Here is a 26,060-nt window from a genome sequence, read left to right on the forward strand (position 1 = left end):
TTGGTCTGCTGGAAGGCTATAGGTAACTGGAACCTGGGGGAGGGAGGACAGGTTGGTCTGCTGGAAGGCTATAGGTAACTGGAACCTGGGGGAGAGGGAGGGAGGGCAGGTTGGTCTGCTGGAAGGCTATAGGTAACTGGAACCTGGGGGAGGGAGGGAGGGCAGGTTGGTCTGCTGGAAGGCTATAGGTAACTGGAACCTGATGGGGAGGGAGGGAGGGCAGGTTGGTCTGCTGGAAGGCTATAGGTAACTGGAACCTGAGGGGGAGGGAGGACAGGTTGGTCTGCTGGAAGGCTATAGGTAACTGGAACCTGAGGGGGAGGGAGGGAGGACAGGTTGGTCTGCTGGAAGGCTATAGGTAACTGGAACCTGGGGGGAGGGAGGACAGGTTGGTCTGCTGGAAGGCTATAGGTAACTGGAACCTGGAGGGGGAGGGAGCGAGGACAGGTTGGTCTGCTGGAAGGCTATAGGTAACTGGAACCTGAGGGGGAGGGAGGACAGGTTGGTCGGCTGGAAGGCTATAGGTAACTGGAACCTGGGGGGGAGGGAGGACAGGTTGGTCTGCTGGAAGGCTATAGGTAACTGGAACCTGATGGGGAGGGAGGGAGGGCAGGTTGGTCTGCTGGAAGGCTATAGGTAACTGGAACCTGAGGGGGAGGGAGGACAGGTTGGTCTGCTGGAAGGCTATAGGTAACTGGAACCTGAGGGGAGGGAGGACAGGTTGGTCGGCTGGAAGGCTATAGGTAACTGGAACCTGGGGGAGGGAGGACAGGTTGGTCTGCTGGAAGGCTATAGGTAACTGGAACCTGGAGGGGAGGGAGGACAGGTTGGTCTGCTGGAAGGCTATAGGTAACTGTAACCTGGAGGGGGAGGGAGGGAGGGCCGGTTGGTCTGCTGGAAGGCTATAGGTAACTGGAACCTGGGGGGAGGGAGGGAGGGCAGGTTGGTCTGCTGGAAGGCTATAGGTAACTGGAACCTGGGGGAGGGAGGACAGGTTGGTCTGCTGGAAGGCTATAGGTAACTGGAACCTGGGGGGGAGGGAGGACAGGTTGGTCTGCTGGAAGGCTATAGGTAACTGGAACCTGATGGGGAGGGAGGGAGGGCAGGTTGGTCTGCTGGAAGGCTATAGGTAACTGGAACCTGAGGGGGAGGGAGGACAGGTTGGTCTGCTGGAAGGCTATAGGTAATTGGAACCTGAGGGGGAGGGAGGGAGGACAGGTTGGTCTGCTGGAAGGCTATAGGTAACTGGAACCTGGAGGGGAGGGAGGACAGGTTGGTCTGCTGGAAGGCTATAGGTAACTGGAACCTGGGGGGGAGGGAGGACAGGTTGGTCTGCCTGAAGGCTATAGGTAACTGGAACCTGGGGGAGGGAGGACAGGTTGGTCTGCTGGAAGGCTATAGGTAACTGGAACCTGGGGGAGAGGGAGGGAGGGCAGGTTGGTCTGCTGGAAGGCTATAGGTAACTGGAACCTGGGGGGAGGGAGGACAGGTTGGTCTGCTGGAAGGCTATAGGTAACTGGAACCTGAGGGGGAGGGAGGGAGGACAGGTTGGTCTGCTGGAAGGCTATAGGTAACTGGAACCTGGAGGGGAGGAGCGAGGACAGGTTGGTCTGCTGGAAGGCTATAGGTAACTGGAACCTGAGGGGAGGGAGGACAGGTTGGTCGGCTGGAAGGCTATAGGTAACTGGAACCTGGGGAGGAGGGAGGACAGGTTGGTCTGCTGGAAGGCTATAGGTAACTGGAACCTGATGGGGAGGGAGGGAGGGCAGGATGGTCTGCTGGAAGGCTATAGGTAACTGGAACCTGAGGGGAGGGAGGACAGGTTGGTCTGCTGGAAGGCTATAGGTAATGGAACCTGAGGGGAGGGAGGACAGGTTGGTCTCCTGGAAGGCTATAGGTAACTGGAACCTGGGGGGAGGGAGGACAGGTTGGTCTGCTGGAAGGCTATAGGTAACTGGAACCTGGAGGGGGAGGGAGCGAGGACAGGTTGGTCTGCTGGAAGGCTATAGGTAACTGGAACCTGAGGGGGAGGGAGGACAGGTTGGTCGGCTGGAAGGCTATAGGTAACTGGAACCTGGGGGAGGGAGGACAGGTTGGTCTGCTGGAAGGCTATAGGTAACTGGTCCCTGGAGGGGAGGGAGGACAGGTTGGTCTGCTGGAAGGCTATAGGTAACTGTAACCTGGAGCGGGAGGGAGGGAGGGCCGGTTGGTCTGTTGGAAGGCTATAGGTAACTGGAACCTGGGGGAGGGAGGAGGGCAGGTTGGTCTGCTGGAAGGCTATAGGTAACTGGAACCTGGGGGAGGGAGGACAGGTTGGTCTGCTGGAAGGCTATAGGTAACTGGAACCTGGGGGAGAGGGAGGGAGGGCAGGTTGGTCTGCTGGAAGGCTATAGGTAACTGGAACCTGGGGGGAGGGAGGGAGGACAGGTTGGTCTGCTGGGAGGCTATAGGTAACTGGAACCTGGGAGGGAGGGAGGACAGGTTGGTCTGCTGGAAGGCTATAGGTAACTGGAACCTGGGGGAGGGAGGGAGGGCAGGTTGGTCTGCTGGAAGGCTATAGGTAATTGGAACCTGGAGGGGAGGGAGGACAGGTTGGTCTGCTGGAAGGCTATAGGTAACTGGAACCTGGGGGAGGGAGGACAGGTTGGTCTGCTGGAAGGCTAAAGGTAACTGGAACCTGGGGGAGAGGGAGGGAGGGCAGGTTGGTCTGCTGGAAGGCTATAGGTAACTGGAACCTGGGGGAGGGGAGGGAGGACAGGTTGGTCTGCTGGGAGGCTATAGGTAACTGGAACCTGGGAGGGAGGGAGGACAGGTTGGTCTGCTGGAAGGCTATAGGTAACTGGAACCTGGGGGAGAGGGAGGAGGGCAGGTTGGTCTGCTGGAAGGCTGTAGGTAACTGGAACCTGGAGGGGAGGGAGGGAGGGCAGGTTGGTCTGCTGGAAGGCTATAGGTAACTGGAACCTGGGGGGAGGGAGGGAGGGCAGGTTGGTCTGCTGGAAGGCTATAGGTAACTGGAACCTGGGGGAGGGAGGGAGGGCAGGTTGGTCTGCTGGAAGGCTGTAGGTAACTGGAACCTGGAGGGGAGGGAGGGAGGGAGGGCAGGTTGGTCTGCTGGAAGGCTATAGGTAACTGGAACCTGGGGGAGGGAGGGAGGGCAGGTTGGTCTGCTGGAAGGCTATAGGTAACTGGAACCTGGAGGGGAGGGAGGACAGGTTGGTCTGCTGGAAGGCTATAGGTAACTGGAACCTGAGGGGGAGGGAGGACAGGTTGGTCGGCTGGAAGGCTATAGGTAACTGGAACCTGGGGGAGGGAGGACAGGTTGGTCTGCTGGAAGGCTATAGGTAACTGGAACCTGGAGGGGAGGGAGGGCCGGTTGGTCTGCTGGAAGGCTATAGGTAACTGTAACCTGGAGGGGGAGGGAGGGAGGGCCGGTTGGTCTGCTGGAAGGCTATAGGTAACTGGAACCTGGGGGAGGGAGGGCAGGTTGGTCTGCTTGAAGGCTATAGGTAACTGGAACCTGGAGGGGAGGGAGGACAGGTTGGTCTGCTGGAAGGCTATAGGTAACTGGAACCTGGAGGGGAGGGAGGGCAGGTTGGTCTGCTGGAAGGCTATAGGTAACTGGAACCTGGAGGGGAGGGAGGACAGGTTGGTCTGCTGGAAGGCTATAGGTAACTGGAACCTGAGGGGGAGGGAGGACAGGTTGGTCTGCTGGAAGGCTGTAGGTAACTGGAACCTGGAGGGGAGGGAGGAGGGCAGGTTGGTCTGCTGGAAGGCTATAGGTAACTGGAACCTGAGGGGAGGGAGGACAGGTTGGTCTGCTGGAAGGCTATAGGTAACTGGAACCTGAGGGGAGGGAGGACAGGTTGGTCGGCAGGAAGGTTATAGGTAACTGGAACCTGGGGGAGGGAGGACAGGTTGGTCTGCTGGAAGGCTATAGGTAACTGGAACTTGGAGGGGAGGGAGGGAGGGAGGACAGGTTGGTCTGCTGGAAGGCTATAGGTAACTGGAACCTGGAGGGGGAGGGAGGACAGGTTGGTCTGCTGGAAGGCTATAGGTAACTGGAACCTGGAGGGGGAGGGAGGACAGGTTGGTCTGCTGGCAGGCTATAGGTAACTGGAACCTGAGGGGGAGGGAGGGAGGGCAGGTTGGTCTGCGGGAAGGCTATAGGTAACTGGAACCTGAGGGGGAGGGAGGACAGGTTGGTCTGCTGGAAGGCTATAGGTAACTGGAACCTGGGGGAGAGGGAGGGAGGGCAGGTTGGTCTGCTGGAAGGCTGTAGGTAACTGGAACCTGGAGGGGAGGGAGGGCAGGTTGGTCTGCTGGAAGGCTATAGGTAACTGGAACCTGGGGGGGAGAGAGGGAGGGCAGGTTGGTCTGCTGGAAGGCTATAGGTAACTGGAACCTGGAGGGGAGGGAGGACAGGTTGGTCTGCTGGAAGGCTATAGGTAACTGGAACCAAGGGCACTGCGTTCATCCACCTCTGGCCTGCTCGCCTCCCTACCACTGAGGAAGTACAGTTCCCGCTCAGCCCAGTCAAAACTGTTCGCTGCTCTGGCCCCCCAATGGTGGAACAAACTCCCTCACGACGCGAGGACAGCGGAGTCAATCACCACCTTCCGGAGACACCTGAAACCCCACCTCTTTAAGGAATACCTAGGATAGGATAAAGTAATCCCTCTCACCCCCCCTCCCCCTTAAAAGATTTAGATGCACTACTGTTCCACTGGATGTCATAAGGTGAATGCACCAATTTGTAAGTCGCTCTGGATAAGAGCGTCTGCTAAATGACTTAAATGTAAATGTAAATGGAACCTGGGGGGGAGGGAGGACAGGTTGGTCTGCTGGAAGGCTATAGGTAACTGGAACCTGGGGGAGGGAGGACAGGTTGGTCTGCTGGAAGGCTATAGGTAACTGGAACCTGGAGGAGAGGGAGGGAGGGCAGGTTGGTCTGCTGGAAGGCTATAGGTAACTGGAACCTGGGGGAGGGAGGACAGGTTGGTCTGCTGGAAGGCTATAGGTAACTGGAACCTGGAGGAGAGGGAGGGAGGGCAGGTTGGTCTGCTGGAAGGCTATAGGTAACTGGAACCTGGGGGAGGGAGGGAGGACAGGTTGGTCTGCTGGGAGGCTATAGGTAACTGGAACATGGGAGGGAGGGAGGACAGGTTGGTCTGCTGGAAGGCTATAGGTAACTGGAACCTGGGGGAGGGAGGGAGGGCAGGTTGGTCTGCTGGAAGGCTATAGGTAACTGGAACCTGGGGGAGGGAGGAGGCAGGTTGGTCTACTCTACTGGAAGGCTATAGGTAACTGGAACCTGGGGAGAGGGAGGGAGGGCAGGTTGGTCTGCTGGAAGGCTGTAGGTAACTGGAACCTGGAGGGGAGGGAGGGAGGGCAGGTTGGTCTGCTGGAAGGCTATAGGTAACTGGAACCTGGGGGAGGGAGGGAGGGCAGGTTGGTCTGCTGGAAGGCTATAGGTAACTGGAACCTGGAGGGGAGGGAGGACAGGTTTGTCTGCTGGAAGGCTATAGGTAACTGGAACCTGGGGGAGGGAGGACAGGTTGGTCTGCTGGAAGGCTATAGGTAACTGGAACCTGGGGGAGGGAGGACAGGTTGGTCTGCTGGAAGGCTATAGGTAACTGGAACCTGGAGGTGGAGGGAGGGAGGGCAGGTTGGTCTGCTGGAAGGCTATAGGTAACTGGAACCTGAGGGGAGGGAGGACAGGTTGGTCTGCTGGAAGGCTATAGGTAACTGGAACCTGAGGGGAGGGAGGACAGGTTGGTCGGCTGGAAGGCTATAGGTAACTGGAACCTGGGGGAGGGAGGACAGGTTGGTCTGCTGGAAGCCTATAGGTAACTGGAACTTGGAGGGGAGGGAGGGAGGGAGGACAGGTTGGTCTGCTGGAAGGCTATAGGTAACTGGAACCTGGAGGGGAGGGAGGACAGGTTGGTCTGCTGGAAGGCTATAGGTAACTGGAACCTGGAGGGGAGGGAGGACAGGTTGGTCTGCTGGAAGGCTATAGGTAACTGGAACCTGAGGGGAGGGAGGGAGGGCAGGTTGGTCTGCTGGAAGGCTATAGGTAACTGGAACCTGAGGGGGAGGGAGGACAGGTTGGTCTGCTGGAAGGCTATAGGTAACTGGAACCTGGGTGAGAGGGAGGGAGGGCAGGTTGGTCTGCTGGAAGGCTGTAGGTAACTGGAACCTGGAGGGGAGAGAGGGAGGGCAGGTTGGTCTGCTGGAAGGCTATAGGTAACTGGAACCTGGAGGGGAGGGAGGACAGGTTGGTCTGCTGGAAGGCTATAGGTAACTGGAACCTGGGGGGGAGGGAGGACAGGTTGGTCTGCTGGAAGGCTATAGGTAACTGGAACCTGGGGGGAGGGAGGACAGGTTGGTCTGCTGGAAGGCTATAGGTAACTGGAACCTGGAGGAGAGGGAGGGAGGGCAGGTTGGTCTGCTGGAAGGCTATAGGTAACTGGAACCTGGGGGAGGGAGGGAGGACAGGTTGGTCTGCTGGAAGGCTATAGGTAACTGGAACCTGGGGGAGGGAGGACAGGTTGGTCTGCTGGAAGGCTATAGGTAACTGGAACCTGGAGGAGAGGGAGGGAGGGCAGGTTGGTCTGCTGGAAGGCTATAGGTAACTGGAACCTGGGGGGAGGGAGGAGGACAGGTTGGTCTGCTGGGAGGCTATAGGTAACTGTAACCTGGGAGGGAGGGAGGACAGGTTGGTCTGCTGGAAGGCTATATGTAACTGGAACCTGGAGGGGAGGGAGGACAGGTTGGTCTGCTGGAAGGCTATAGGTAACTGGAACCTGGGGGAGGGAGGGCAGGTTGGTCTGCTGGAAGGCTATAGGTAACTGGAACCTGAGGGGAGGGAGGACAGGTTGGTCTGCTGGAAGGCTATAGGTAACTGGAACCTGGGGAGAGGGAGGGAGGGCAGGTTGGTCTGCTGGAAGGCTGTAGGTAACTGGAACCTGGAGGGGAGGGAGGACAGGTTGGTCTGCTGGAAGGCTATAGGTAACTGGAACCTGGGGGGAGGGAGGACAGGTTGGTCTGCTGGAAGGCTATAGGTAACTGGAACCTGGGGGAGGGAGGACAGGTTGGTCTGCTGGAAGGCTATAGGTAACTGGAACCTGGGGGAGAGGGAGGGAGGGCAGGTTGGTCTGCTGGAAGGCTATAGGTAACTGGAACCTGGGGGAGGGAGGGAGGACAGGTTGGTCTGCTGGGAGGCTATAGGTAACTGGAACCTGGGAGGGAGGGAGGACAGGTTGGTCTGCTGGAAGGCTATAGGTAACTGGAACCTGGGGGAGAGGGAGGGAGGGCAGGTTGGTCTGCTGGAAGGCTGTAGGTAACTGGAACCTGGAGGGGAGGGAGGGAGGGCAGGTTGGTCTGCTGGAAGGCTATAGGTAACTGGAACCTGGGGGAGGGAGGGAGGGCAGGTTGGTCTACTGGAAGGCTATAGGTAACTGGAACCTGGGGGAGAGGGAGGGAGGGCAGGTTGGTCTGCTGGAAGGCTGTAGGTAACTGGAACCTGGAGGGGAGGGAGGGAGGGCAGGTTGGTCTGCTGGAAGGCTATAGGTAACTGGAACCTGGGGGAGGGAGGGAGGGCAGGTTGGTCTGCTGGAAGGCTATAGGTAACTGGAACCTGGAGGGAGGGAGGACAGGTTTGTCTGCTGGAAGGCTATAGGTAACTGGAACCTGGGGGGAGGGAGGACAGGTTGGTCTGCTGGAAGGCTATAGGTAACTGGAACCTGGGGGAGGGAGGACAGGTTGGTCTGCTGGAAGGCTATAGGTAACTGGAACCTGGAGGTGGAGGGAGGGAGGGCAGGTTGGTCTGCTGGAAGGCTATAGGTAACTGGAACCTGAGGGGAGGGAGGACAGGTTGGTCTGCTGGAAGGCTATAGGTAACTGGAACCTGAGGGGAGGGAGGACAGGTTGGTCTGCTGGAAGGCTATAGGTAACTGGAACCTGAGGGGGAGGGAGGACAGGTTGGTCGGCTGGAAGGCTATAGGTAACTGGAACCTGGGGGAGGGAGGACAGGTTGGTCTGCTGGAAGGCTATAGGTAACTGGAACTTGGAGGGGGAGGGAGGGAGGGAGGACAGGTTGGTCTGCTGGAAGGCTATAGGTAACTGGAACCTGGAGGGGGAGGGAGGACAGGTTGGTCTGCTGGAAGGCTATAGGTAACTGGAACCTGGAGGGGGAGGGAGGACAGGTTGGTCTGCTGGAAGGCTATAGGTAACTGGAACCTGAGGGGGAGGGAGGGAGGGCAGGTTGGTCTGCTGGAAGGCTATAGGTAACTGGAACCTGAGGGGGAGGGAGGACAGGTTGGTCTGCTGGAAGGCTATAGGTAACTGGAACCTGGGTGAGAGGGAGGGAGGGCAGGTTGGTCTGCTGGAAGGCTGTAGGTAACTGGAACCTGGAGGGGAGGGAGGGAGGGCAGGTTGGTCTGCTGGAAGGCTATAGGTAACTGGAACCTGGGGGAGAGAGGGAGGGCAGGTTGGTCTGCTGGAAGGCTATAGGTAACTGGAACCTGGAGGGGAGGGAGGACAGGTTGGTCTGCTGGAAGGCTATAGGTAACTGGAACCTGGGGGAGGGAGGACAGGTTGGTCTGCTGGAAGGCTATAGGTAACTGGAACCTGGGGGAGGGAGGACAGGTTGGTCTGCTGGAAGGCTATAGGTAACTGGAACCTGGAGGAGAGGGAGGGAGGGCAGGTTGGTCTGCTGGAAGGCTATAGGTAACTGGAACCTGGGGGAGGGAGGGAGGACAGGTTGGTCTGCTGGAAGGCTATAGGTAACTGGAACCTGGGGGAGGGAGGACAGGTTGGTCTGCTGGAAGGCTATAGGTAACTGGAACCTGGAGGAGAGGGAGGAGGGCAGGTTGGTCTGCTGGAAGGCTATAGGTAACTGGAACCTGGGGGGAGGGAGGGAGGACAGGTTGGTCTGCTGGGAGGCTATAGGTAACTGGAACCTGGGAGGGAGGGAGGACAGGTTGGTCTGCTGGAAGGCTATATGTAACTGGAACCTGGAGGGGAGGGAGGACAGGTTGGTCTGCTGGAAGGCTATAGGTAACTGGAACCTGGGGGAGGGAGGGAGGCAGGTTGGTCTGCTGGAAGGCTATAGGTAACTGGAACCTGGAGGGGAGGGAGGACAGGTTGGTCTGCTGGAAGGCTATAGGTAACTGGAACCTGGGGGAGGGAGGACAGGTTGGTCTGCTGGAAGGCTATAGGTAACTGGAACCTGGGGGAGGGAGGACAGGTTGGTCTGCTGGAAGGCTATAGGTAACTGGAACCTGGGGGAGAGGGAGGGAGGGCAGGTTGGTCTGCTGGAAGGCTATAGGTAACTGGAACCCTGGGGAGAGGGAGGGAGGGCAGGTTGGTCTGCTGGAAGGCTGTAGGTAACTGGAACCTGGAGGGAGGGAGGGAGGGCAGGTTGGTCTGCTGGAAGGCTATAGGTAACTGGAACCTGGGGGAGGGAGGGAGGGCAGGTTGGTCTGCTGGAAGGCTATAGGTAACTGAAACCTGGAGGGGAGGGAGAACAGGTTGGTTTGCTGGAAGGCTATAGGTAACTGGAACCTGGGGGGAGGGAGGACAGGTTGGTCTGCTGGAAGGCTATAGGTAACTGGAACCTGGGGGAGGGAGGACAGGTTGGTCTGCTGGAAGGCTATAGGTAACTGGAACCTGGAGGGGAGGGAGGGAGGACAGGTTGATCTGCTGGAAGGCTATAGGTAACTGGAACCTGGAGGGGGAGGGAGGGCAGGTTGGTCTGCTGGAATGCTATAGGTAACTGGAACCTGATGGGGAGGGAGGGAGGGCAGGTTGGTCTGCTGGAAGGCTATAGGTAACTGGAACCTGGGGGAGGGAGGACAGGTTGGTCTGCTGGAAGGCTATAGGTAACTGGAACCTGGGGGAGGGAGGACAGGTTGGTCTGCTGGAAGGCTATAGGTAACTGGAACCTGGGGGAGAGGGAGGAGGGCAGGTTGGTCTGCTGGAAGGCTATAGGTAACTGGAACCTGGGGGGAGGGAGGAGGGCAGGTTGGTCTGCTGGAAGGCTATAGGTAACTGGAACCTGATGGGGACGGAGGGAGGGCAGGTTGGTCTGCTGGAAGGCTATAGGTAACTGGAACCTGAGGGGAGGGAGGACAGGTTGGTCTGCTGGAAGGCTATAGGTAACTGGAACCTGAGGGGAGGGAGGGAGGACAGGTTGGTCTGCTGGAAGGCTATAGGTAACTGGAACCTGGGGGAGGGAGGACAGGTTGGTCTGCTGGAAGGCTATAGGTAACTGGAACCAGGAGGGGGAGGAGCGAGGACAGGTTGGTCTGCTGGAAGGCTATAGGTAACTGGAACCTGAGGTGGAGGGAGGACAGGTTGGTCGGCTGGAAGGCTATAGGTAACTGGAACCTGGGGGAGGGAGGACAGGTTGGTCTGCTGGAAGGCTATAGGTAACTGGAACCTGATGGGGAGGAGGGAGGGCAGGTTGGTCTGCTGGAAGGCTATAGGTAACTGGAACCTGAGGGGGAGGGAGGACAGGTTGGTCTGCTGGAAGGCTATAGGTAATGGAACCTGAGGGGGAGGGAGGGAGGACAGGTTGGTCTCCTGGAAGGCTATAGGTAACTGGAACCTGGGGGGAGGGAGGACAGGTTGGTCTGCTGGAAGGCTATAGGTAACTGGAACCTGGAGGGGAGGGAGCGAGGACAGGTTGGTCTGCTGGAAGGCTATAGGTAACTGGAACCTGAGGGGAGGGAGGACAGGTTGGTCGGCTGGAAGGCTATAGGTAACTGGAACCTGGGGGGGAGGGAGGACAGGTTGGTCTGCTGGAAGGCTATAGGTAACTGGAACCTGGAGGGGAGGGAGGACAGGTTGGTCTGCTGGAAGGCTATAGGTAACTGTAACCTGGAGGGGAGGGAGGGAGGGCAGGTTGGTCTGCTGGAAGGCTATAGGTAACTGGAACCTGGGGGAGGGAGGGAGGGCAGGTTGGTCTGCTGGACGGCTATAGGTAACTGGAACCTGGGGGAGAGGGAGGAGGGCAGGTTGGTCTGCTGGAAGGCTATAGGTAACTGGAACCTGGGGGGAGGGAGGGAGGACAGGTTGGTCTGCTTGGAGGCTATAGGTAACTGGAACCTGGGAGGGAGGGAGGACAGGTTGGTCTGCTGGAAGGCTATAGGTAACTGGAACCTGGGGGGAGGGAGGAGGAGGGCAGGTTGGTCTGCTGGAAGGCTATAGGTAACTGGAACCTGGAGGGGAGGGAGGACAGGTTGGTCTGCTGGAAAGCTATAGATAACTGGAACCTGGGGGGAGGGAGGACAGGTTGGTCTGCTGGAAGGCTATAGGTAACTGGAACCTGGGGGAGGGAGGACAGGTTGGTCTGCTGGAATGCTATAGGTAACTGGATCCAGGGGGAGAGGGAGGGAGGGCAGGTTGGTCTGCTGGAAGGCTATAGGTAACTGGAACCTGGGGGAGGGAGGGAGGACAGGTTGGTCTGCTGGAAGGCTATAGGTAACTGGAACCTGGAGGGGGAGGGAGGACAGGTTGGTCTGCTGGAAGGCTATAGGTAACTGGAACCTGGAGGGGGAGGGAGGACAGGTTGGTCTGCTGGAAGGCTATAGGTAACTGGAACCTGAGGGGGAGGGAGGGAGGGCAGGTTGGTCTGCTGGAAGGCTATAGGTAACTGGAACCTGAGGGGAGGGAGGACAGGTTGGTCTGCTGGAAGGCTATAGGTAACTGGAACCTGGGTGAGAGGGAGGGAGGGCAGGTTGGTCTGCTGGAAGGCTGTAGGTAACTGGAACCTGGAGGGGAGGGAGGGAGGGCAGGTTGGTCTGCTGGAAGGCTATAGGTAACTGGAACCTGGGGGAGAGAGGGAGGGCAGGTTGGTCTGCTGGAAGGCTATAGGTAACTGGAACCTGGAGGGGGAGAGGGAGGACAGGTTGGTCTGCTGGAAGGCTATAGGTAACTGGAACCTGGGGGAGGGAGGACAGGTTGGTCTGCTGGAAGGCTATAGGTAACTGGAACCTGGGGGAGGGAGGACAGGTTGGTCTGCTGGAAGGCTATAGGTAACTGGAACCTGGAGGAGAGGGAGGGAGGGCAGGTTGGTCTGCTGGAAGGCTATAGGTAACTGGAACCTGGGGGGGAGGGAGGGAGGACAGGTTGGTCTGCTGGAAGGCTATAGGTAACTGGAACCTGGGGGGAGGGAGGACAGGTTGGTCTGCTGGAAGGCTATAGGTAACTGGAACCTGGAGGAGAGGGAGGGAGGGCAGGTTGGTCTGCTGGAAGGCTATAGGTAACTGGAACCTGGGGGAGGGAGGGAGGACAGGTTGGTCTGCTGGGAGGCTATAGGTAACTGGAACCTGGGAGGGAGGGAGGACAGGTTGGTCTGCTGGAAGGCTATATGTAACTGGAACCTGGAGGGGAGGGAGGACAGGTTGGTCTGCTGGAAGGCTATAGGTAACTGGAACCTGGGGGGGAGGGAGGGAGGGCAGGTTGGTCTGCTGGAAGGCTATAGGTAACTGGAACCTGGAGGGGAGGGAGGACAGGTTGGTCTGCTGGAAGGCTATAGGTAACTGGAACCTGGGGGGGAGGGAGGACAGGTTGGTCTGCTGGAAGGCTATAGGTAACTGGAACCTGGGGGGAGGGAGGACAGGTTGGTCTGCTGGAAGGCTATAGGTAACTGGAACCTGGGGGAGAGGGAGGGAGGGCAGGTTGGTCTGCTGGAAGGCTATAGGTAACTGGAACCCTGGGGGAGAGGGAGGGAGGGCAGGTTGGTCTGCTGGAAGGCTGTAGGTAACTGGAACCTGGAGGGAGGAGGGAGGGCAGGTTGGTCTGCTGGAAGGCTATAGGTAACTGGAACCTGGGGGAGGGAGGGAGGGCAGGTTGGTCTGCTGGAAGGCTATAGGTAACTGAAACCTGGAGGGGAGGGAGAACAGGTTGGTTTGCTGGAAGGCTATAGGTAACTGGAACCTGGGGGAGGGAGGACAGGTTGGTCTGCTGGAAGGCTATAGGTAACTGGAACCTGGGGGAGGGAGGACAGGTTGGTCTGCTGGAAGGCTATAGGTAACTGGAACCTGGAGGGGGAGGGAGGGAGGACAGGTTGATCTGCTGGAAGGCTATAGGTAACTGGAACGTGGAGGGGGAGGGAGGGCAGGTTGGTCTGCTGGAATGCTATAGGTAACTGGAACCTGATGGGGAGGGAGGGAGGGCAGGTTGGTCTGCTGGAAGGCTATAGGTAACTGGAACCCGAGGGGGAGGGAGGACAGGTTGGTCTGCTGGAAGGCTATAGGTAACTGGAACCTGGGGGGGAGGGAGGACAGGTTGGTCTGCTGGAAGGCTATAGGTAACTGGAACCTGGGGGAGGGAGGACAGGTTGGTCTGCTGGAAGGCTATAGGTAACTGGAACCTGGGGGGAGGGAGGGAGGGCAGGTTGGTCTGCTGGAAGGCTATAGGTAACTGGAACCTGGGGGAGGGAGGGAGGGCAGGTTGGTCTGCTGGAAGGCTATAGGTAACTGGAACCTGATGGGGAGGGAGGGAGGGCAGGTTGGTCTGCTGGAAGGCTATAGGTAACTGGAACCTGAGGGGGAGGGAGGACAGGTTGGTCTGCTGGAAGGCTATAGGTAACTGGAACCTGAGGGGAGGGAGGGAGGACAGGTTGGTCTGCTGGAAGGCTATAGGTAACTGGAACCTGGGGGAGGGGGAGGACAGGTTGGTCTGCTGGAAGGCTATAGGTAACTGGAACCTGGAGGGGAGGGAGCGAGGACAGGTTGGTCTGCTGGAAGGCTATAGGTAACTGGAACCTGAGGGGAGGGAGGACAGGTTGGTCGGCTGGAAGGCTATAGGTAACTGGAACCTGGGGGGGGAGGGAGGACAGGTTGGTCTGCTGGAAGGCTATAGGTAACTGGAACCTGATGGGGAGGGAGGGAGGGCAGGTTGGTCTGCTGGAAGGCTATAGGTAACTGGAACCTGAGGGGAGGGAGGACAGGTTGGTCTGCTGGAAGGCTATAGGTAATGGAACCTGAGGGGAGGGAGGGAGGACAGGTTGGTCTCCTGGAAGGCTATAGGTAACTGGAACCTGGGGGAGGGAGGACAGGTTGGTCTGCTGGAAGGCTATAGGTAACTGGAACCTGGAGGGGAGGGAGCGAGGACAGGTTGGTCTGCTGGAAGGCTATAGGTAACTGGAACCTGAGGGGAGGGAGGACAGGTTGGTCGGCTGGAAGGCTATAGGTAACTGGAACCTGGGGGAGGGAGGACAGGTTGGTCTGCTGGAAGGCTATAGGTAACTGGAACCTGGAGGAGGGAGGACAGGTTGGTCTGCTGGAAGGCTATAGGTAACTGTAACCTGGAGGGGGAGGGAGGGAGGGCAGGTTGGTCTGCTGGAAGGCTATAGGTAACTGGAACCTGGGGGAGGGGAGGGAGGGCAGGTTGGTCTGCTGGAAGGCTATAGGTAACTGGAACCTGGGGGAGGGAGGACAGGTTGGTCTGCTGGAAGGCTATAGGTAACTGGAACCTGGGGGAGAGGGAGGGAGGGCAGGTTGGTCTGCTGGAAGGCTATAGGTAACTGGAACCTGGGGGAGGGAGGGAGGACAGGTTGGTCTGCTTGGAGGCTATAGGTAACTGGAACCTGGGAGGGAGGGAGGACAGGTTGGTCTGCTGGAAGGCTATAGGTAACTGGAACCTGGGGGAGGGAGGGAGGGCAGGTTGGTCTGCTGGAAGGCTATAGGTAACTGGAACCTGGAGGGGAGGGAGGACAGGTTGGTCTGCTGGAAGGCTATAGATAACTGGAACCTGGGGGAGGGAGGACAGGTTGGTCTGCTGGAAGGCTATAGGTAACTGGAACCTGGGGGAGGGAGGACAGGTTGGTCTGCTGGAATGCTATAGGTAACTGGATCCAGGGGGAGAGGGAGGGAGGGCAGGTTGGTCTGCTGGAAGGCTATAGGTAACTGGAACCTGGGGGAGGGAGGGAGGACAGGTTGGTCTGCTGGAAGGCTATAGGTAACTGGAACCTGAGGGGAGGGAGGACAGGTTGGTCGGCTGGAAGGCTATAGGTAACTGGAACCTGGGGGGAGGGAGGACAGGTTGGTCTGCTGGAAGGCTATAGGTAACTGGAACCTGATGGGGAGGGAGGAGGGCAGGTTGGTCTGCTGGAAGGCTATAGGTAACTGGAACCTGAGGGGAGGGAGGACAGGTTGGTCTGCTGGAAGGCTATAGGTAATGGAACCTGAGGGGAGGGAGGGAGGACAGGTTGGTCTGCTGGAAGGCTATAGGTAACTGGAACCTGGAGGGGAGGGAGGACAGGTTGGTCTGCTGGAAGGCTATAGGTAACTGGAACCTGGGGGGAGGGAGGACAGGTTGGTCTGCCTGAAGGCTATAGGTAACTGGAACCTGGGGGAGGGAGGACAGGTTGGTCTGCTGGAAGGCTATAGGTAACTGGAACCTGGGGGAGAGGGAGGGAGGGCAGGTTGGTCTGCTGGAAGGCTATAGGTAACTGGAACCTGGGGGAGGGAGGGAGGGCAGGTTGGTCTGCTGGAAGGCTATAGGTAACTGGAACCTGATGGGGAGGGAGGGAGGGCAGGTTGGTCTGCTGGAAGGCTATAGGTAACTGGAACCTGAGGGGGAGGGAGGACAGGTTGGTCTGCTGGAAGGCTATAGGTAACTGGAACCTGAGGGGGAGGGAGGGAGGACAGGTTGGTCTGCTGGAAGGCTATAGGTAACTGGAACCTGGGGGAGGGAGGACAGGTTGGTCTGCTGGAAGGCTATAGGTAACTGGAACCTGGGGGAGAGGGAGGGAGGGCAGGTTGGTCTGCTGGAAGGCTATAGGTAACTGGAACCTGGGGGAGGGAGGGAGGGCAGGTTGGTCTGCTGGAAGGCTATAGGTAACTGGAACCTGATGGGGAGGGAGGGAGGGCAGGTTGGTCTGCTGGAAGGCTATAGGTAACTGGAACCTGAGGGGAGGGAGGGAGGACAGGTTGGTCTGCTGGAAGGCTATAGGTAACTGGAACCTGGGGGAGGGAGGACAGGTTGGTCTGCTGGAAGGCTATAGGTAACTGGAACCTGGAGGGGGGGAGCGAGGACAGGTTGGTCTGCTGGAAGGCTATAGGTAACTGGAACCTGAGGGGAGGGAGGACAGGTTGGTCGGCTGGAAGGCTATAGGTAACTGGAACCTGGGGGAGGGAGGACAGGTTGGTCTGCTGGAAGGCTATAGGTAACTGGAACCTGATGGGGAGGGAGAGAGGGCAGGTTGGTCTGCTGGAAGGCTATAGGTAACTGGAACCTGAGGGGAGGGAGGACAGGTTGGTCTGCTGGAAGGCTATAGGTAATGGAACCTGAGGGGGAGGGAGGGAGGACAGGTTGGTCTCCTGGAAGGCTATAGGTAACTGGAACCTGGGGGAGGGAGGACAGGTTGGTCTGCTGGAAGGCTATAGGTAACTGGAACCTGGAGGGGAGGGAGCGAGGACAGGTTGGTCTGCTGGAAGGCTATAGGTAACTGGAACCTGAGGGGAGGGAGGACAGGTTGGTCGGCTGGAAGGCTATAGGTAACTGGAACCTGGGGGAGGGAGGACAGGTTGGTCTGCTGGAAGGCTATAGGTAACTGGAACCTGGAGGGGAGGGAGGACAGGTTGGTCTGCTGGAAGGCTATAGGTAACTGTAACCTGGAGGGGAGGGAGGGAGGGCAGGTTGGTCTGCTGGAAGGCTATAGGTAACTGGAACCTGGGGGAGGGAGGGAGGGCAGGTTGGTCTGCTGGAAGGCTATAGGTAACTGGAACCTGGGGGAGGAGGACAGGTTGGTCTGCTGGAAGGCTATAGGTAACTGGAACCTGGGGGAGAGGGAGGGAGGGCAGGTTGGTCTGCTGGAAGGCTATAGGTAACTGGAACCTGGGGGGAGGGAGGGAGGACAGGTTGGTCTGCTTGGAGGCTATAGGTAACTGGAACCTGGGAGGGAGGGAGGACAGGTTGGTCTGCTGGAAGGCTATAGGTAACTGGAACCTGGAGGAGGGAGGACAGGTTGGTCTGCTGGAAGGCTATAGATAACTGGAACCTGGGGGGGGGAGGACAGGTTGGTCTGCTGGAAGGATATAGGTAACTGGAACCTGGGGGAGGGAGGACAGGTTGGTCTGCTGGAATGCTATAGGTAACTGGATCCAGGGGAGAGGGAGGGAGGGCAGGTTGGTCTGCTGGAAGGCTATAGGTAACTGGAACCTGGGGGAGGGGAGGGAGGACAGGTTGGTCTGCTGGAAGGCTATAGGTAACTGGAACCTGAGGGGAGGGAGGGAGGGCAGGTTGGTCTGCTGGAAGGCTATAGGTAACTGGAACCTGAGGGGAGGGAGGACAGGTTGGTCTGCTGGAAGGCTATAGGTAATGGAACCTGAGGGGGAGGGAGGGAGGACAGGTTGGTCTGCTGGAAGGCTATAGGTAACTGGAACCTGGAGGGGAGGGAGGACAGGTTGGTCTGCTGGAAGGCTATAGGTAACTGGAACCTGGGGGAGGGAGGACAGGTTGGTCTGCCTGAAGGCTATAGGTAACTGGAACCTGGGGGAGGGAGGACAGGTTGGTCTGCTGGAAGGCTATAGGTAACTGGAACCTGGGGGAGAGGGAGGGAGGGCAGGTTGGTCTGCTGGAAGGCTATAGGTAACTGGAACCTGGGGGAGGGAGGGAGGGCAGGTTGGTCTGCTGGAAGGCTATAGGTAACTGGAACCTGATGGGGAGGGAGGAGGGCAGGTTGGTCTGCTGGAAGGCTATAGGTAACTGGAACCTGAGGGGGAGGGAGGACAGGTTGGTCTGCTGGAAGGCTATAGGTAACTGGAACCTGAGGGGAGGGAGGGAGGACAGGTTGGTCTGCTGGAAGGCTATAGGTAACTGGAACCTGGGGGAGGGAGGACAGGTTGGTCTGCTGGAAGGCTATAGGTAACTGGAACCTGGAGGGGAGGGAGCGAGGACAGGTTGGTCTGCTGGAAGGCTATAGGTAACTGGAACCTGAGGGGAGGGAGGACAGGTTGGTCGGCTGGAAGGCTATAGGTAACTGGAACCTGGGGGAGGGAGGACAGGTTGGTCTGCTGGAAGGCTATAGGTAACTGGAACCTGATGGGGAGGGAGGGAGGGCAGGTTGGTCTGCTGGAAGGCTATAGGTAACTGGAACCTGAGGGGAGGGAGGACAGGTTGGTCTGCTGGAAGGCTATAGGTAATTGGAACCTGAGGGGGGGAGGGAGGACAGGTTGGTCTCCTGGAAGGCTATAGGTAACTGGAACCTGGGGGAGGGAGGACAGGTTGGTCTGCTGGAAGGCTATAGGTAACTGGAACCTGGAGGGGAGGGAGCGAGGACAGGTTGGTCTGCTGGAAGGCTATAGGTAACTGGAACCTGAGGGGAGGGAGGACAGGTTGGTCGGCTGGAAGGCTATAGGTAACTGGAACCTGGGGGAGGGAGGACAGGTTGGTCTGCTGGAAGGCTATAGGTAACTGGAACCTGGAGGGAGGGAGGACAGGTTGGTCTGCTGGAAGGCTATAGGTAACTGTAACCTGGAGGGGAGGGAGGGAGGGCCGGTTGGTCTGCTGGAAGGCTATAGGTAACTGGAACCTGGGGGGAGGGAGGGAGGGCAGGTTGGTCTGCTGGAAGGCTATAGGTAACTGGAACCTGGGGGAGGGAGGACAGGTTGGTCTGCTGGAAGGCTATAGGTAACTGGAACCTGGGGAGAGGGAGGGAGGGCAGGTTGGTCTGCTGGAAGGCTATAGGTAACTGGAACCTGGGGGAGGGAGGGAGGACAGGTTGGTCTGCTTGGAGGCTATAGGTAACTGGAACCTGGGAGGGAGGGAGGACAGGTTGGTCTGCTGGAAGGCTATAGGTAACTGGAACCTGGGGGGGAGGGAGGGAGGGCAGGTTGGTCTGCTGGAAGGCTATAGGTAACTGGAACCTGGAGGGGAGGGAGGACAGGTTGGTCTGCTGGAAGGCTATAGATAACTGGAACCTGGGGGGGAGGGAGGACAGGTTGGTCTGCTGGAAGGCTATAGGTAACTGGAACCTGGGGGGAGGGAGGACAGGTTGGTCTGCTGGAATGCTATAGGTAACTGGATCCAGGGGGAGAGGGAGGGAGGGCAGGTTGGTCTGCTGGAAGGCTATAGGTAACTGGAACCTGGGGGAGGGAGGGAGGACAGGTTGGTCTGCTGGGAGGCTATAGGTAACTGGAACCTGGGAGGGAGGGAGGACAGGTTGGTCTGCTGGAAGGCTATAGGTAACTGGAACCTGGGGGAGAGGGAGGGAGGGCAGGTTGGTCTGCTGGAAGGCTGCAGGTAACTGGAACCTGGAGGGGAGGGAGGAGGGCAGGTTGGTCTGCTGGAAGGCTATAGGTAACTTGAACCTGGGGGAGGGAGGGAGGGCAGGTTGGTCTACTGGAAGGCTATAGGTAACTGGAACCTGGGGAGAGGGAGGGAGGGCAGGTTGGTCTGCTGGAAGGCTGTAGGTAACTGGAACCTGGAGGGGAGGGAGGGAGGGCAGGTTGGTCTGCTGGAAGGCTATAGGTAACTGGAACCTGGAGGGGAGGGAGGACAGGTTGGTCTGCTGGAAGGCTATAGGTAACTGGAACCTGGGGGGGAGTGAGGACAGGTTGGTCTGCTGGAAGGCTATAGGTAACTGGAACCTGGGGGGAGGGAGGACAGGTTGGTCTGCTGGAAGGCTATAGGTAACTGGAACCTGAGGGGGAGGGAGGACAGGTTGGTCTGCTGGCAGGCTATAGGTAACTGGAACCTGAGGGGGAGGGAGGGAGGGCAGGTTGGTCTGCTGGAAGGCTATATGAAACTGGAACCTGAGGGGGAGGGAGGACAGGTTGGTCTGCTGGAAGGCTATAGGTAACTGGAACCTGGGGGTTCCAGTTACCAGGTTGCTATATGTAGAGCAGCATAACCATTCCTAGAATTCTGGTTTAAACACTCTCGTTTCAACTTATTACAGACAGAGAGCAAGCAAGCTCATCAATAAGTAAATAACAAACGTCCAAGGATGGACCCTTGAGGAACACCGCAATATACACTACCGTTCAAAAGTTTGGGGTCACTTAGAAATGTCCTTGTTTTTGAAAGAAAATATATATATTTTTTGTATTTTAATGGACCAATTTTTTTGTGCTTTTCTTTCAAAAACCAGGACATTTCCACAAAGTTCACAAACTTTTGAACAGTAGTGTACATTTTACGGACACAGTATATTTTTACATTAGTTATATTTTCTTTGTTTTTCAGTCCCATACTTCAGCTAACCTCAAACTCTGCCATAATATTTTTTTGTGGGGGTGACATACTGCTCTGGGGCCCTCACTATGAAGTGTATGGTACCTGTGGAGGGACATACTTCTCTGGGGCCCTCACTAAGTAGTGTATGGTGGCTGTGGAGGGACATACTTCTCTGGGGCGTGGGCTGTGCAGGACAGAGGCTTGTCTCCAGGGTCGGTCCAGGACTGGGTGGGCTGCACGGTACAGGGGATCAGAAACACGGTGTACTCACCAGAGTAGTCCTTCCTGGAACACAAGAGGGAAACACTTTTGGGAAGCCCTTTGTAAACATCATTCATAAGACATGAGGACTTGCATTGGGTCCCCAGGTTGATACCTAGGCTTTAGCTTAAACTAGCAGGCGAACAGGCTGATACCTAGGCTTTAGCTTAACTTAGCAGGCTAACAGGCTGATACCTAGGCTTTAGCTTAAATTAGCAGGCGAACAGGCTGATGCCTAGGCTTTTTAGCTTAACTTGACAGGCTAAGACATTTTTTTGTGATGACCAGGAGATCTACATTCAAACCCTCTGACACTATTTCTCCAGAACATAGAGAAAGCAGTTAGCGTTGGGCTGGAACAGAAGTCTGTCCACCAAGTAACCCTTACTGACCAGCTGTAAGAGCAAATGGCCCTCCAGAGCTGGTAGGGAGAGTCAAAGGACTTTAAATATATACACTGCTCAAAAAAATAAAGAGAACACTTAAACAACACAATGTAACTCCAAGTCAATCACACTTCTGTGAAATCAAACTGTCCACTTAGGAAGCAACACTGATTGACAATACATTTCACATGCTGTTGTGCAAATGGAATAGACAACAGGTGGAAATTATAGGCAATTAGCAAGACACCCCCAATAAAGGAGTGGTTCTATAGGTGGTGACCACAGACCACTTCTCAGTTCCTATGCTTCCTGGCTGATGTTTTGGTCACTTTTGAATGCTGGCGGTGCTTTCACTCTAGTGGTAGCATGAGACGGAGTCTACAACCCACACAAGTGGCTCAGGTAGTGCAGCTCATCCAGGATGGCACATCAATGGGAGCTGTGGCAAGAAGGTTTGCTGTGTCTATCAGTGTAGTGTCCAGAGCATGGAGGCGCTACCAGGAGACAGGCCAGTACATCAGGAGACGTGGAGGAGGCCGTAGGAGGGCAACAACCCAGCAGCAGGACCACTACCTCCGCCTTTGTGCAAGGAGGAGCAGGAGGAGCACTGCCAGAGCCCTGCAAAATAACCTCCAGCAGGCCACAAATGTGCATGTGTCCGCTCAAACATTCAGAAACAGACTCCATGAGAGTGGTATGAGGGCCCGACGTCCACAGGTGGGGGTTGTGCTTACAGCCCAACACCGTGCAGGACGTTTGGCATTTTCCCAGAGAACACCAAGATTGGCAAATTCGCCATTGGCGCCCTGTGCTCTTCACAGATGAAAGCAGGTTCACACTGAGCACATGTGACAGACGTGACAGAGTCTGGAGACACAGTGGAGAACGTTCTACTGCCTGCAACATCCTCCAGCATGACCGGTTTGTCGCTGTGTCAGTCATGGTGTGGGGTGGCATTTCTTTGGGGGGCCGCACAGCCCTCCCTGTGCTCGCCAGAGGTAGCCTGACTTCCATTAGGTACCGAGATGAGATCCCCAGACCCCTTGTGAGACCATATGCTGGTGGGGTTGGCCCTGGGTTCCTCCTAATGCAAGACAATGCTAGACCTCATGTGGTTGGAGTGTTTACATTTACATTTACATTTAAGTCATTTAGCAGACGCTCTTATCTAGAGCAGCAGTTCCTGCAAGAGGAAGGCATTGATGCTATGGACTGGCCCGCCCGTTCCCCAGACCTGAATCCAATTCAGCACATCTGGGACATCATGTCTCGCTCCATCCACCAACGCCACGTTGCACCACAGACTGTCCAGAAGTTGGCGGATGCTTTAGTCCAGATCTGGGAGGAGATCTCTCAGGAGACCATCCGCCACCTCATCAGGAGCATGCCCAGGCGTTGTAGGAAGGTCATACAGGCACGTGGAGGCCACACACACACACTACTGAGCCTCACTTTGACTTGTTTTAAGAACATTATAACAAAGTTGGATCAGCCTGTAGTGTTTTCCACTTTAATTTTGAGTGTGACTCCAAATCCAGACCTCCGTGGGTTGATAAATTTGATTTCCATTGATAATATTTGTGTGATTTTGTTGTCAGCACATTCAACTATGTAAAGAAAAAAGTATTTAATAAGCATATTTCATTCATTCAGATCTAGGATGTTATTTTAGTGTTCCCTTTATTTTTTTTGAGCAGTGTATTTATCTATATCTATAACTGTATATAACAGTATGTCTGTGTACTGACCAGCTGTAAGCGCAAATGGCCCTCCAGAGCTGGTAGGGAGAATCAAAGGACTGGGCATATCTATTAATATATATATCTATAACTGTATATAACAGTATGTCTGTTTACTGACCTGCTGTAGGAGGAGGTGGCTTTCCAGAGCTGGTAGGGAGAATCAAAGGACTGGGCGCTCCAGATGAGCTGCATGTCGAACTCTATCCCCCCCAGGTGGTCCGGGACCATCAGGTGGGACTTGTGGCCAGGCAGGGTGTGGTGTTCTGGGACAAACTGGCCTGGAGGAGGAAGAGGGAGAAAACTACAGGTTAGTCATCGTGTTACAGACCACTATTGACCTGGTCTCACAGGAATCGGGATCAGACCTCAACACAGTGGTCTCCTTCAAAAATATGGAGTCGAGACCACTGTTGACCTGGTACATGTATATTCAAATGATATGCTACAAAAGTAATAGGATACTAATTACTGTGGTGCTCTGGTACAAACTGTCTTGGCAAGACAGAGACAAACACATACAGTGCCTTCGGAAAGTATTCAGACCCCTTGACTTTTTCCAAATTTTGTTACGTTACAGCCTTATTCTAAAATTGATTAAAACCATCCCAAAAAATCCTCAGCAATCTACACACAATACCCCATAATGACATCACAATACCCCATAATGACATCACAATACCCCATAATGACATCACAACACAACAGTGTGCCAAGCTTGTAGCATCATACCCAAGAAGACTCAATGCTTTAATCATTACCAAAGGTGCTTCAACAAAGAACTGAGTAAAGGGTCTGTATATATATATTTTTTTGTAATTATACATTCGCAATAATGTTTCTGCTTTCTCATTATGGGGTATTGTGATGTCATTATGGGGTATTGTGATGTCATTATGGGGTATTGTGATGTCATTATGGGGTATTGTGATGTCATTATGGGGTATTGTGTGTACATTGATGAGGAAAAAAAACAATTAAATACGTTTTAAAAATAAGGTTGTAATGTAAAACAAAATGTGGAAAAGTCAAGTTGTCTGAATTACTTTCCGAAGGCTCTGTAAATATACGAGACGTTTCCATAGCTTAGCAATTTACAGGAGGCTACGTGATACCGTGCACTACAGTAGTACACAGGTCATTGAGGACTGACCCCTGAACTTGGCGTGTGTTTTGAACTCGATGACCAGACGACCATCTTCTGTTATGGAGATCCTGATGATCTGGAGTCTGGCTGACAGAACGCTGTCTGTCTGGATGCCTAGTGGACACAGAGACATACCAGTTAAACAGAGATACACAGGAACAGAACGCTGTCTGTCTGGATGCCTAGTGGACACAGAGACAAACAGAGATACCAGGAACAGAACGCTTAACACAGAGACATACCAGGAGACACAGGAACAGAACTGTGTCTGTCTGGATGCCTAGTGGACACAGAGACATACCAGTTAAACAGAGATACACAGGAACAGAACGCTGTCTGTCTGGATGCCTAGTGGACACAGAGACATACCAGTTAAACAGAGATACACAGGAACAGAACAGAAACATACCAGTTAAACAGAGATGTCTGTCTGGATGCCTAGTGGACACAGAGACATACCAGTTAAACAGAGATACACAGGAACAGAACGCTGTCTGTCTGGATGCCTAGTGGACACAGAGACATACCAGTTAAACAGAGATACACAGGAACAGAACGCTGTCTGTCTGGATGCCTAGTGGACACAGAGACATACCAGTTAAACAGAGATACACAGGAACAGAACGCTGTCTGTCTGGATGCCTAGTGGACACAGAGACATACCAGTTAAACAGAGATACACAGGAACAGAACGCTGTCTGTCTGGATGCCTAGTGGACACAGAGACATACCAGTTAAACAGAGATACACAGGAACAGAACGCTGTCTGTCTGGATGCCTAGTGGACACAGAGACATACCAGTTAAACAGAGATACACAGGAACAGAACGCTGTCTGTCTGGATGCCTAGTGGACACAGAGACATACCAGTTAAACAGAGATACACAGGAACAGAACGCTGTCTGTCTGGATGCCTAGTGGACACAGAGACATACCAGTTAAACAGAGATACACAGGAACAGAACGCTGTCTGTCTGGATGCCTAGTGGACACAGAGACATACCAGTTAAACAGAGATGGAACCTAGTCTGGATGCCTAGTGGACACAGAGACATACCAGTTAAACAGAGATACACAGGAACAGAACGCTGTCTGTCTGGATGCCTAGTGGACACAGAGACATACCAGTTAAACAGAGATACACAGGAACAGAACGCTGTCTGTCTGGATGCCTAGTGGACACAGAGACATACCAGTTAAACAGAGATACACAGGAACAGAACGCTGTCTGTCTGGATGCCTAGTGGACACAGAGACATACCAGTTAAACAGAGATACACAGGAACAGAACGCTGTCTGTCTGGATGCCTAGTGGACACAGAGACATACCAGTTAAACAGAGATACACAGGAACAGAACGCTGTCTGTCTGGATGCCTAGTGGACACAGAGACATACCAGTTAAACAGAGATACACAGGAACAGAACGCTGTCTGTCTGGATGCCTAGTGGACACAGAGACATACCAGTTAAACAGAGATACACAGGAACAGAACGCTGTCTGTCTGGATGCCTAGTGGACACAGAGACATACCAGTTAAACAGAGATACACAGGAACAGAACGCTGTCTGTCTGGATGCCTAGTGGACACAGAGACATACCAGTTAAACAGAGACACAGGAACAGAACGCTATGCCTAGTGGACACAGAGACATACCAGTTAAACAGAGATACACAGGAACAGAACGCTGTCTGTCTGGATGCCTAGTGGACACAGAGACATACCAGTTAAACAGAGATACACAGGAACAGAACGCTGTCTGTCTGGATGCCTAGTGGACACAGAGACATACCAGTTAAACAGAGATACACAGGAACAGAACGCTGTCTGTCTGGATGCCTAGTGGACACAGAGACATACCAGTTAAACAGAGATACACAGGAACAGGATGCCTAGTGGACACAGAGACATACCAGTTAAACAGAGATACACAGGAACAGAACGCTGTCTGTCTGGATGCCTAGTGGACACAGAGACATACCAGTTAAACAGAGATACACAGGAACAGAACGCTGTCTGTCTGGATGCCTAGTGGACACAGGAACACAACATTTAAATGGATTTACACAGGAACACAACATTTAAATGGATTTACACAGGAACACAACATTTCCAAGGAGAGACACAGACCTGTCCTCCAGAGCATCCCCCCCACACACACAGCCCCCCACAGCCACCCACAGACCCCCCACACACAGCCCCCTCCAGACACCCAAAGACCCCCCACACAGCCCCTCACCTGTCCTCCAGAGCATCCCCCCAACACACACAGCCCCCTCCAGACACCCACATACCCCCCACACAGCCCCTCACCTGTCCTCCAGAGCATCCCCCCA

General features: G+C 55.5%; 1 protein-coding gene across 1 annotated transcript in view; it reads right to left on the reverse strand.

Moving 5' to 3' along the window:
- LOC115127105 (extracellular matrix organizing protein FRAS1-like) overlaps positions 1-26,060 on the reverse strand; it is a 521,989-nt gene that overhangs the window by 27,659 nt on the left and 468,270 nt on the right. Inside the window, 3 exon segments of the mRNA XM_065011350.1 lie at positions 20,359-20,475; positions 22,698-22,857; positions 23,730-23,837. Coding sequence (XP_064867422.1) covers positions 20,359-20,475; positions 22,698-22,857; positions 23,730-23,837 — 385 coding nt within the window.

Source organism: Oncorhynchus nerka, linkage group LG27 (assembly GCF_034236695.1).
Source record: "Oncorhynchus nerka isolate Pitt River linkage group LG27, Oner_Uvic_2.0, whole genome shotgun sequence".
Lineage (NCBI taxonomy): Eukaryota > Metazoa > Chordata > Actinopteri > Salmoniformes > Salmonidae > Oncorhynchus > Oncorhynchus nerka.